The sequence below is a fragment of the Ranitomeya imitator genome, chromosome 2 (assembly GCF_032444005.1).
Source record: "Ranitomeya imitator isolate aRanImi1 chromosome 2, aRanImi1.pri, whole genome shotgun sequence".
Classification (NCBI taxonomy): Eukaryota; Metazoa; Chordata; class Amphibia; order Anura; family Dendrobatidae; genus Ranitomeya; species Ranitomeya imitator.
The window spans coordinates 441,359,284-441,373,131 of record NC_091283.1 but is presented as its reverse complement, the minus strand read 5'-3'; the positions used below and the strand labels follow the sequence as shown (position 1 = coordinate 441,373,131).

General features: G+C 49.5%; 1 protein-coding gene across 4 annotated transcripts in view; it reads right to left on the bottom strand.

Annotated features, from left to right (window-relative positions):
- Nucleotides 1–13,848, bottom strand: part of RTF2 (replication termination factor 2) — a 60,673-nt gene extending 46,825 nt beyond the window's left edge. Inside the window, exons 1-4 of one of the 4 annotated variants that reach the window (XM_069750939.1) lie at nt 13,772–13,848; nt 3,289–3,521; nt 716–810; nt 235–328 (exon numbers count right to left, since the gene is read on the bottom strand). In XM_069750939.1, coding sequence (XP_069607040.1) covers nt 235–328; nt 716–810; nt 3,289–3,357 — 258 coding nt within the window. In that variant the 5' untranslated portion in view covers nt 3,358–3,521; nt 13,772–13,848. Of the gene's footprint in view, nt 1–234; nt 329–715; nt 811–3,288; nt 3,522–13,771 lie in introns of those variants that run through there. The other 3 variants (XM_069750942.1, XM_069750941.1, XM_069750940.1) reach the window with 3 other exon arrangements.

The following is a 13,848-nucleotide window of genomic DNA, read 5'->3' as shown; positions in this document are numbered from 1 at the left end:
TCAGACGCTGTACAGTGATTCTTTGTTCTGATCTTGTCACACTGATTTTGTAACCAGCGACGGAGGCGGCAAAGCAGTGGTGAACAAAGCCTGAGAGCCTCCGTGGCAGGTTACAAAATCAGTGTGACGAAATCAGAAGAACAAAGAAGTGTGCGGCAATAGCACAAGATAGTAGCCAACATCTCCCACAATGCATGTAACCAGAACCTGTACAATAAATAGCAGGTGTGGTACCTTGATGCTTTTGATGTGAGCAGCAGAATCCGCGTGCGGTTTGTCCGTGGATTTGTCCAGTAAGAATTCAATTACAGCGTCTTTATTATACAACCTGAAGAGAGATAAGGAAATAGAGTGCCTGTTGTTGACCCGTTTACCATAGCGACGGGACATACACTAACACGACTCCTTATGGCATTAGGGAGCCTGGCCCTAGTCCAAAGGATGACCAGACATTTAGCAGCATAGATGAGAATTAGCAGACAAAAAATCTCTCCATCTTCCAGACGGTCTGGTAAAGGTGATTGTATGAGACAAACTAGCAGAACTTAGGGCAGGATGGGTTTCTAAGGCTCTGGAGGAAAAGAAGACTACAGTCAATCTTTATAGTTGGTCTTTATCTTATGTGGGGACCAGTAATAACAGAAAAGCAGAGATCTAGTAATGAATGGAAACAAAAAGATCGAATATGTAAGGGTTAGGCGTTGGTCGTCCGCACCTTCCCAGCTCACAGGTCACGATGGGCCTCTTCAGCTTCTCCTGGCTCAGGGTGCAGTAATACCAGCGGGCGACCAGCTCTGCGTTCTTATCAATCTGCAAGAGACAAGAAGGAACATCAGATCTGAACAGATTAAACATTCATTAAGCTTAGTTACTTCAGGTCCCGAGAACTGACATGTCCACTACTACATGTGCTGTATAATGGAGTGCGCAACAAGCAATCCTGCACTCCACAGAAAGAAATTACCTCCAGCGCTCACATATAGCGGCAGGGGAGCAATTCAGCAGTCCAAAAGGAGAAGCACGGCGCGGAGGGGCCACCAGCGGTTAAGCGCACATTGAGGAGGGGCAACAAGCGGTTAAGTGTACGGCACGGAAGGGCCACCAGCGGGGGGGAAAAACGGCGCGGAGGGGCCACCAGTGGGGGGGGGGACGAACGGCGCAGAGGGGCCACCAGTGGGGGGAAAGGACGAACGGCGCAGAGGGGCCACCAGTGGGGGGGGGGGGACGAACAGCGCAGAGGGGCCACCAGTGGGGGGGGGGGACGAACGGCGCAGAGGGGCCACCAGTGGGGGGGGGGGGACGAACGGCGCAGAGGGGCCACCAGTGGGGGGGGGGGGACGAACGGCGCAGAGGGGCCACCAGTGGGGGGGGGGGGACGAACGGCGCAGAGGGGCCACCAGTGGGGGGGGGGGAACGAACGGCGCAGAGGGGCCACCAGTGGGGGGGGGACGAACGGCGCAGAGGGGCCACCAGTGGGGGGGGGGACGAACGGCGCAGAGGGGCCACCAGTGGGGGGGGGACGAACGGCGCAGAGGGGCCACCAGTGGGGGGGGGGGGGGCGAACGGCGCAGAGGGGCCACCAGTGGGGGGGGCGAACGGCGCAGAGGGGCCACCAGTAGGGGGGAAAGGACGAACGGCGCAGAGGGGCCACCAGTGGGGGGGACGAACGGCGCAGAGGGGCCACCAGTGGGGGGGGGACGAACGGCGCAGAGGGGCCACCAGTGGGGGGGACGAACGGCGCAGAGGGGCCACCAGTGGGGGGGACGAACGGCGCAGAGGGGCCACCAGTGGGGGGGACGAACGGCGCAGAGGGGCCACCAGTGGGGGGGGACGAACGGCGCAGAGGGGCCACCAGTGGGGGGGGACGAACGGCGCAGAGGGGCCACCAGTGTGGGGGGGGGGGACAAACGGCGCAGAGGGGCCACCAGTGGGGGGGGACGAACGGCGCAGAGGGGCCACCAGTGGGGGGGGACAAACGGCGCAGAGGGGCCACCAGTGGGGGGGACGAACGGCGCAGAGGGGCCACCAGTGGGGGGGACGAACGGCGCAGAGGGGCCACCAGTGGGGGGGGGACGAACGGCGCAGAGGGGCCACCAGTGGGGGGGGGACGAACGGCGCAGAGGGGCCACCAGTGGGGGGGGACGAACGGCGCAGAGGGGCCACCAGTGTGTGGGGGGGACACAAACGGCGCAGAGGGGCCACCAGTGGGGGGGGACGAACGGCGCAGAGGGGCCACCAGTGGGGGGGGACGAACGGCGCAGAGGGGCCACCAGTGGGGGGGGACGAACGGCGCAGAGGGGCCACCAGTGGGGGGGGGACGAACGGCGCAGAGGGGTCACCAGTGGGGGGGGGACAAACGGCGCAGAGGGGCCACCGTTGGGGGGGGGGGGACGAACGGCGCAGAGGGGCCACCAGTGGGGGGGGGACGAACGGCGCAGAGGGGCCACCAGTGGGGGGGGGACGAACGGCGCAGAGGGGCCACCAGTGGGGGGGGGACGAACGGCGCAGAGGGGCCACCAGTGGGGGGGGGACGAACGGCGCAGAGGGGCCACCAGTGGGGGGGGACGAACGGCGCAGAGGGGCCACCAGTGGGGGGGGACGAACGGCGCAGAGGGGCCACCAGTGGGGGGGGGGACGAACGGCGCAGAGGGGCCACCAGTGGGGGGGGGACGAACGGCGCAGAGGGGCCACCAGTGGGGGGGGGACGAACGGCGCAGAGGGGCCACCAGTGGGGGGGGGACGAACGGCGCAGAGGGGCCACCAGTGGGGGGGGGGACGAACGGCGCAGAGGGGTCACCAGTGGGGGGGGGACGAACGGCGCAGAGGGGTCACCAGTGGGGGGGGGACGAACGGCGCAGAGGGGTCACCAGTGGGGGGGGACGAACGGCGCAGAGGGGTCACCAGTGGGGGGGGGGACGAACGGCGCAGAGGGGTCACCAGTGGGGGGGGGGGACGAACGGCGCAGAGGGACCACCAGTGGGGGGGGACGAACGGCGCAGAGGGGTCACCAGTGGGGGGGGGACGAACGGCGCAGAGGGGTCACCAGTGGGGGGGGGGGACGAACGGCGCAGAGGGGTCACCAGTGGGGGGGGGGACGAACGGCGCAGAGGGGCCACCAGTGGGGGGGGGACGAACGGCGCAGAGGGGCCACCAGTGGGGGGGACGAACGGCGCAGAGGGGCCACCAGTGGGGGGGGACGAACGGCGCAGAGGGGCCGCCACAAGGGGGGACGCACGACGCGGAGGGGCCACCACAGCTCAGGAGCCAGGCCCTTCACCCCGTCCTCACCTTCTCCACCTTCTTCGGCCCTTTCACCAGTTCATGGCGCTTGGGAATGGTTCCTCCGTCACAACCCATCTCACGACTCTCAGCGACCACAACAAACTCTGACCGAAAACAGAACTACTTCCGCTTCCGGCGTTCTATGACGTCACTTCCCGTTCATGCTGTGCCTCCCGGATCAGCCTTCTTGCTCCACCTTACGTATGACGTTTGTGAAGCGAATATCTTAGAATGATTATCTTGATTTAATGAAAAAAGCGGGAATTTTGTGACTGTGACATTACAAAAATATTCAAAGTCTGGTAACAAAAGCATTAAATTAGTTGTCTTATCTGCGCAGCTGCTTCTGTGAACTACACATCCCGGCATTCCTTGCTCCCTGCTATGACTCCTATACAGCGTGAATGTGGCAAGGCATGATGGTAACTGTAGTTTCGCTTCTGGTCAATTTCAAGTACCCGAGCTAGAGATGCTGAGGTTGGGTTTCTCAGAGGAGGTGGTGCTGGTGAGGTTTCCTGAGGTGAAAACATCCTCAAAAGAAACAAGTGGCAACCAAGCTTGTGACTTAAACATGGAAATACCTGTCCATCAGCTTTTTACATATTTTATGACCAAAAATATATTTTTACTTTGTCCCTTCTTATGAACCAATTTTTATATATCAAAAATGTTGTTGTTGGTGGGGGCGAGAGCCTTAATAGCAGCATTTGTTTCTCAATAATCATGCGCTGTAAACAGGCTGTCAGTCACCAGCAAAACTCTTGTTCGTCGGGTGAAATGATTTTAAAGCAGACTTTAAAAATCATCATTCTCGGCAGCACATTGTCCACCTGTGCTGCCGACAACAGTGACAGTCTGTGGACACTAAACAATCTATCCCTGATAGTTCTGTGGGCATATTAAATGCGGCCAGCCTGTTCGCTTAATTACGTGACCACTCATAAGCTAATTTACAGCCGATCAGTGGTCACTTAATGCTGCTAATTCTGCCGTGTAAACCCAGCATAAGGGTCATCACTATCATGGTCCCAGACCACAGGAAGTACAGCGAGGGGCAAATATTTTGTCATTGCACAGCAGCATGGGGAGGGTCGGATTGGCCCAGGTGAATCACCGGATGAAGCTCCAGTGGGCCCCGGGTCCTTGGTGGACCCCTGAGCAGGTGGTAAAGGGGACCCGCCAGTACTACACTAGTAAAAATGTCCGCCGCCTCATAAGAGACCAGCAGCTGACATCAGCGCACGGAACAGGCATATGGCAGTGACATCACTTTCTTGCGGCACATGCTGATGACAGCATGCGACCTCTTATAGGCCGGCGGCCATTTTAGCTTCCGCTCCAGATATGAAGCAGCAACATGACGCTAGGGGAGTGCAGGAAGAAGAATATTTTTTTTTCTTCTGTGGATGCCGCAGGATAGTGAAAATAGGGGCACAGGACAGAGGAAATAGGGACCCAGGATGAGGCAACATACCGTTTTAAGATGGGGCGACATTAGTGTCCCAGGATGGGGCGACATAAGGCCCAAGATGGGGCAACATAGTGGCCCAGGATGGGGCAACATACGGCTTAAGATGGGGCAACATAATGTCCCAGGATGGGGCGACATCAGGCTCAAGATGGGGCAACATAGTGGCCTAGGATGGGGCAACATAAAGCCCAAGATGGGGCAACATAGGGCCCAAGATGCGGCAACATAGTGCACCAGGATGGGGCAACATAGGAGCCAAGGATGGGGCTACATAGGGGCCCAGGATGGCAGACATTATTAAACAAAGTGGGCAAGGATAGGGGGACATTATTAATAAAGGAAGCCAGGATGGGGACATTATTAAATAAAAGGGCCCAGGATGTACAATGTTTTTTATATACAACATTTTAATACAATGAATAAAAGTTAAATTTTAGTAACACATATTCTTTTTTTCTTTTTCTATATTGTAATCTAAGTCTCTTGGTGGTGTACACCTATGTGTAACTTTGTACTTTGATAATGGATTTACTATAAACTTTAATAAAGGGGCCCAGGATGGATGACATTAATAAATGAAGGGGCCCAGGACGCGGGACATTATTAAATAAACAGGGCAAGGATGGGGGGGCATTATTAAAGGGGCCCAGGATATGGGACATTATTAAACAGGGCCAGGATAGGGAGCATTATTAAATAAAGGGGCCCAAGATGGGGGACATTATTAAATGGCCCAGGATGGGGGTATTAGTAAATATTAGTAAATAGAGGGTCATAGGATTGGTGACATTATTAAATAAAGGGGGCCAGGATTGGTTACATAATTGTATGGGGGCCAGGTAGTTTTTTTTTTTCCATTTGTTGCAGTGTAGTAGCCGAGGGTGTGTGTGTGTGTGTGTGGGGGGGGGGGTTTGGAGAAAGTGCTCTACAAGTGATGACCTATAGATGATGTGTGTTACTTTCTGCAGAATTGAGTCTGGGCTGGAAGTAGTGATAGAGGTCTACGCTAAATGAAGAAGAAAAGCGAAGATGGATTACTTCAACTAGAGACGTCACTGGTGAGTCGCTGTATTACCTGTACATTACACACTCTATACTATCTACACTGCTCCTGTGTATATTGTCACTGGTGATCCCTGTATTATCTATACACTGACACTATATACAGAGCTGCTGTGTATAATGTCACTGGCGATCACTGTATTACCTGATTTTTTTCCCCAATTTGAAGTTTACTGTTTGCCACATGGTTTTTTTTGCCTTCCTCTGGATCAACATGTTAGGGCATGTTAGGTTAGGCTATGGGTTGAACTAGATGGACTTAAAGTCTTCCTTCAACCTTAATAACTATGTTACTGTGTTACTATATACAGAGCTCCTGTGTATAATGTCACTGGTGATCACTGTATTACCTGTACACTATATACAGATCTTCTGTGTATAATATCACTTGTGATCACTGTATTTCCTGTACACTATACACTATATATGGATCTCATGTGTATGTCACTGGTGATCACTGTATTACCTGTACACTGACACTATATACAGAGCTCCTGTGTATAATGTCACTGGTGACCTCTGTATTACCTGTACATTATATACAGAGCTCCTGTGTATAATGTCATCGGTAATCACTGCATTACCTGTACACTGACACTATATACAGAGCTCCTGTGTATAATATCAGTGGTGCTCACTGTATTACCTGTACACTATATACAGAGCTCCTGTGCATAATGTCACTGGTGATCACTGTATTACCTGTACTCTGACACTATATACAGAGCTCCTGTGTATAATGTCACTGGTGATCTCTGTATTACCTGTACACTATACACAGAGCTCCTGTGTATAATGTCATCGGTAATCACTAATATTACCTGTACACTGACACTATATACAGAGCTCCTGTGTATAATGTGACTGGTCATCACTGTATTACCTGTACACTGACACTATACAGAGCTCCTGTGTATAATGTCACTGGTGATCACTGTATTACCTGTACACTGTATACAGATCTTCTGTGTATAATGTCACTGGTGATCACTGTATTTCCTGTACACTATACACTATATACGGATCTCATGTGTATGTCACTGGTGATCACTGTATTACCTGTACACTGACACTATATACCAGAGCTCCTGTTTATAATGTGACTGGTGAACACTGTATTACCTGTACACTGACATTATAGACAGAGCTCCTGTGTATAATATCAATGGTGCTCACTGTATTACCTGTACACTATATACAGAGCTCCTGTGCATAATGTCACTGGTGATCACTGTATTACCTGTACTCTGACACTATATACAGAGCTCCTGTGTATAATGTCACTGGTGATCTCTGTATTACCTGTACATAGAGCTCCTGTGTATAATGTCATCGGTAATCACTGCATTACCTGTACACTGACACTATATACAGAGCTCATGTGTATAATATCAATGGTGCTCACTGTATTACCTGTACACTATATACAGAGCTCCTGTGCATAATGTCACTGGTGATCACTGTATTACCTGTACTCTGACACTATATATAGAGCTCCTGTGTATAATGTCACTGGTGATCTCTGTATTACCTGTACACTATATACAGAGCTCCTGTGTATAATGTCATCGGTAATCACTGTATTACCTATACACTGACACTATATACAGAGCTCCTGTGTATAATGTGACTGGTCATCACTGTATTACCTGTACACTGACACTATACAGAGCTCCTGTGTATAATGTCACTGGTGATCAGTGTATTGCCTGTACACTGACACTATATACAGAGTTCCTATATATAATGTCACTGGTGATCACTGTATTACCTGTTCGCTGACACTATATACAGAGCTCCTGTGAGGATTAACCAGGGAAAAGATGGAAAGTGGACCCACTGGACCATGATGACGATCCCCCCACGGACGAGCTGACCAGGTGGACCGCACCCTATACAGGGAGAGTTAGGGGCAGGCCCGTGAGGGACTATCACCACGGAAGCTGAGGAAGCAAGATGAAACAGACAAAAGGTTACGTGGGACCGGCGGAAACAAAAAAGGCACTAGACTGACGGGAGCGGGTGAAACACAGGATTGCAAAGATACAGGACTTGTAACACAGGGACGGCAGGAGGACTGCGGTGATACAGGACTGGTAACACAGGGACGGCAGGAGGACTGCGGTGATACAGGACTGGTAACACAGGGACGGCAGGAGGACTGCAGTGATATAGGACTGGTAACACAGGGACGGCAGGGAAAGAGGAAAAGGGAGAACCAGAAACAACAAAGCATACAGCAAAGACGAGAGGCCAAGAGCACTAGCAGAACACAAGTGATCTTCAGGCACAGAAGGGCGGACGGAAGCAGCTTACATACAAATGCAGCAAGGCACTTCCGGGTGAAGATCCTCCAAGATGAAAGAGAGGAGGGAAGGAGCGCCACCAGTAAGGTTAGAGGTGACAAGCAACAGAAGCCGGGAGCGAGCACAGAGAGGAGGACGCCGCAGGAGAGGAGGACGCCGCAGGAGAGGAGGTGTGCTGGAACGCCGAAGACAGGTGAGTATGAGTAGGTGGCAACGGCAGCGGCGTAGCAGCTCCTACTGTATGTATAATGTCACCGGTGATCACTGTATTACCTGTAAATTATATGTAATGGAGCTCTGTATTTAGTGTATAGTTAGTGTACATCTAATACAATGATCACCGGTGACATTATACACAGTTGTGTAGATAGTGTCAGTGTACAGGTAATACATAGATTGATTTGTGGGGGTCTGACTGCTGGTATCCGGCTGATTGGCAGAATGTGGAACTTTTATCCCCATTAAAATGGAGCTTATGTTCGACTCGACCACTGATCCTTCCATTCATTCTCTAAGTGGCTGCCAAATGCTGCACTTGGCTTTTTCTGTAAGCCCTAAAGAGGATGAATGGAGCTGTGGTCAGTCCTATCAAGGATAAAAGTTCCCAGTTCTTCTGATCAGTGCGGTTTCCAATGGTCGGATTCCTCCAATCAATAAGTTATCACCTGCCTAACCTGTGGATCCGTGATGACTTGTTTTCATCAAAGAACTCTTTAATGCAAGCTACTGTAATTGTACATCCCAGGTATAATGTGGGCATAGACGTGCAGGAGCCCCCTGTGTTCATGCTCCACTATAACGGGGATAACGGCTAACAGGTATTTGCATGTAGCTGTAGGGTGGGCCCTTAGAGTCCATTCCCCTGTGGGCCCCAGACACCCCATTCCGACCCTGTGCATGGGAGATATTTTTGTTTAAGGGGCAGAATACTTTTTTTTTAAGGGCACTTTGTTGAGAAGTGCTTCTGAAGACTGGTAAGAGGAAAATCTGCAGAGATCAGCTCTAGCCATGAAATTTCATCATGGCATCTGTATTATATGGGAAAAAAAAGGGATGCAAATGACTCCAATCAGAGATGTCATCTTTAAGTCACCTGGGTGTAAATGTTTATTTGTAATACTGCTTGCGTCTCATCGGTGGTGTGGTTCCTGTATGGTCCGCAGTCTGATTATGGCTGGTAACTGTCAGTATCTCCTTACCATTGTTATGGACTTACTAGGAGTTGTAGGTTCATGCGATAAAATTGTATATGGGGCTGACCTGACATTAAAATTGATCGCTGTACTAAGCTTGCTCTTGTGCTACATTAATGTACTGGCTGTGATTCTGGTCCTGCATTCATGCACTGACTGTGTTCTGATGCTGCATTCTGTTACGCCCAACCATGGCACATGTAGATTTGTGAATCCAATGTGCCACAGAGCCGTGCCTAGCCAAGAAGGGGCGTAAGTGGGCTGCTACCTTGGTGTTTCCTGGAGTCTTTAATGGTAAGGTCAGGCTTGTGCACCAGGTAGCCATCAGGTACCATTCCTGTGCAGAACACGGTACTGTAGCTGCTGACCAAAGGGGTCAGGTACGTTGACACTGTTTTAGGACTTAGTTCAGACACACTTTTCTAGGATATTGGATCAGGGTTTGGGCACTAATGGACCTGGGAATATTGCTCATGCACTGGCTGCACTGGGACCAAGGGACAAGGTTCATGCACTGGCCTCTCTTGGACCAGGGTATACAGGTTCAGGACACTGGTCGCACTGGGACCAGGGGACCTCACAACTCACTAGTAGCACACGTTATTAACTAATGATTCAATATGCTGCTTGGTGACTTCCTAGGGTAGAGAAAGTCTTTTATACAAGATACCTCTCAGCAACAGGCTGAGAGCATTTAGCATAACGCACGCACTGCCCCTTACCTGCGGTCATGCAGGTAATAGGCGCGACACCGGACTGCAGCGCGCACACACATAGAAGTGAGAGGAAAGCAGAACGCTAGGGACCACACCGCAGTGCTGGGCTGGTGAGTATACCAACATCCCTGCATGGAGAGGGAAGCGGACACGATGCAGGAGCGCCTGCAGCAGCGTTACACATTAATGTACTGATGGTGGTTCTGATGCTGTATTTATGTACTGACAGTGTTTCTGGTCCTGCATTCATGTATTAATAGTGGTTCTGGCGCTCACTCATACGCTGAGAGTGGTTTTGATCTTGTACACATGAAGCAATCCATAACATTCACAGCTATGTTAAAAATACAATTTGAGATTTAACATTAGATTTAAGGAGGATTTGTTAAGTTTCTGCTCCAAAAACTTAGTTTAAGTTAATGTCTGTTCACACTGAATTTTTGGCAGCAGAAACTCTCTAAATCCTCCTCAAATACTCAGAATTTGAATCTGGTGATGTACTAACATACTGATGGAGGGTATAGTGATGTATTCAAGTACCTCTGTTTTTTTTTTTTTTGCAGCCCTTGGGATTGGTTTGATATGGCAATGTGGCCCTTGAACCAAAAATGTTGTGCACCTCTAATCTAAACAAACAACATGTACAACAATGGCTTATCCTGTACTAATCCTGAATTGTATCCTTTATTATATTCCAGAGCTGAACTCACTGTTCTGCTGGTGCAGTCACTGTGTACATAAATTAATTATCCTGTACTAATCCTGAGTTATATCCTGTATTATCCTCCAGAGCTGCACTCACTATTCTGCTGGTGGAGTCACTGTATACATATATATCATTGTTTTACCCCCATCTCACGTGACCCCCCCAACGAACCTATCCATTACAGTAAACGGCTGCCCACTCTCCCCAGTCCCACAAGCTCGCTGCCTCGGGGTAATCCTTGACACTGATCTCTCCTTCAAACCGCATATCCAAGCCTTTTCCATTTTCTGCCGCCTTCAACTCAAAAATATTTCACGGATCCGTACATTCCTAAACCAAGAATCTGCAAATATCCTAGTCCATGCCCTCTTCATCTCCCGCCTCGACTACTGTAACCTCCTGCTCTGTGGCCTCCCCTCTAACACCCCTCCAATCTATTCTAAACTCAGCTGCCCAACTAATCCACCTGTCCCCCCGCTATTCCCCGGCCTCTCCTTTCTGTCAATCCCTAAACTGGCTCCCCATTACCCAGAGACTCCAATACAAAAGCCTAACCATGACATACAAAGCCATCCACAACCTGTCTCCTCCATACATCTGTGACCTCGTCTCCCGGTACTTACCTACACGCAACCTCCGATCCTCACAAGATCTTCTTCTCTACTCCCCTCTTATCTCCTCTTCCCACAATCGCATACAAGATTTCTCTCGTGCATCCCCCCTACTCTGGAACCCTCTACCACAACATATCAGACTCTCGCCTACCATCGAAACCTTCAAAAAGAACCTGAAAACCCACCTCTTCCGATAAGCCTACAACCTGCAGTAACCACCGATCGACCAAACCGCTGCACGACCAGCTCTATCCTCACCTACTGTATCCTCACCCATCCCTTGTAGATTGTGAGCCTTCGCGGGCAGGGTCCTCACTCCTCCTGTACCAGTTATGACTTGTATTGTTTAAGATTATTGTACTTGTTTTTATTATGTATACCCCTCCTCACATGTAAAGAGACATGGCATAAATGGCGCTATAATAATAATAATACTATTACATTAGTTATCCTGTACTGATCCTGAGTTACATCCTGTATTATACTCCAGAGCTGCACTCACTATTCTGCTGGAGTCACTTTGTATATACATTACATTACTATCCTGTACTGATCCTGAGTTACATCCTGTATTATACTCCAGAGCTGTTCTCACTATTCTGCTGGTGGAGTCACTGTGTACATACATTACTTATCCTGTACTGATCCTGAGTTACATCCTGTATTATACTCCAGAGCTGCACTCACTATTCTGCTGGTGGAGTCACTGTGTACATACATTACATTACTTATCCTGTACTGATCCGGAGTTACATCCTGTATTATACTCCAGAGCTGCACTCACTATTCAGCTGGTGGAGTCACTGTGTACATACATTGCATTACTTATCCTGTACTGACCCTGAGTTACATCCTGTATTATACTCCAGAGCTGCACTCACTATTCTGCTGGTGGAGTCACTGTGTACATACATTACATTACTTATCCTGTACTGATCCTGAGTTACATCCTGTATTATACTCCAGAGCTGCACTCACTATTCTGCTGGTGGAGTCACTGTGTACATACATTACATTACTTATCCTGTACTGATCCTGAGTTACATCCTGTATTATACTCCAGAGCTGCACTCACTATTCAGCAGGTGGAGTCACTGTGCACATACATTACATTACTTATCCTGTACTGATCCTGAGTTACATCCTGTATTATACTCCAGAGCTGCACTTACTATTCTGCTGGTGCAGTCACTGTGTACATACATTACATTACTTATCCTGTACTGATCCCGAGTTACATCCTGTATTATACCCCAGAGCTGCACTCACTATTCTGCTGGTGGAGTCACTGTGTACATACATTACTTATCCTGTACTGATCCTGAGTTACATCCTGTATTATACTCAGAGCTGCACTCACTATTCTGCTGGTGGAGTCACTATGTACATACATTACATTACTTATCCTGTATTGATCCTGAGTTACACCCTGTATTATACCCCAGAGCTGCACTCACTATTCTGCTGCTGCAATCACTGTGTACATACATTACATTACTTATCCTGTACTGATCCTGAGTTACATCCTGTATTATACCCCAGAGCTGCACTCACTATTCTGCTGGTGGAGTCACTATGTACATACATTCCATTACTTATCCTGTATTGATCCTGAGTTACACCCTGTATTATACCCCAGAGCTGCACTCACTATTCTGCTGGTGGAGTCACTATGTACATACATTACATTACTTATCCTGTACTGATCCCGAGTTACATCCTGTATTATACCCCAGAGCTGCACTCACTATTCTGCTGGTGGAGTCACTGTGTACATACATTACTTATCCTGTACTGATCCTGAGTTACATCCTGTATTATACTCAGAGCTGCACTCACTATTCTGCTGGTGGAGTCACTATGTACATACATTACATTACTTATCCTGTATTGATCCTGAGTTACACCCTGTATTATACCCCAGAGCTGCACTCACTATTCTGCTGCTGCAATCACTGTGTACATACATTACATTACTTATCCTGTACTGATCCTGAGTTACATCCTGTATTATACCCCAGAGCTGCACTCACTATTCTGCTGGTGGAGTCACTATGTACATACATTCCATTACTTATCCTGTATTGATCCTGAGTTACACCCTGTATTATACCCCAGAGCTGCACTCACTATTCTGCTGGTGGAGTCACTATGTACATACATTACATTACTTATCCTGTACTGATCCTGAGTTACATCCTGTATTATACCCCAGAGCTGCACTCACTATTCTGCTGGTGGAGTCACTATGTACATACATTCCATTACTTATCCTGTATTGATCCTGAGTTACACCCTGTATTATACCCCAGAGCTGCACTCACTATTCTGCTGGTGGAGTCACTGTGTACATACATTACATTACTTATCCTGTACTGATCCGGAGTTACATCCTGTATTAAACTCCAGAGCTGCACTCACTATTCTGCTGGTGGAGTCACTATGTTGTCAGTATTCCGGGTTTTCCAAGTCACCTTGTGAATAATTTTGCCCTTTGT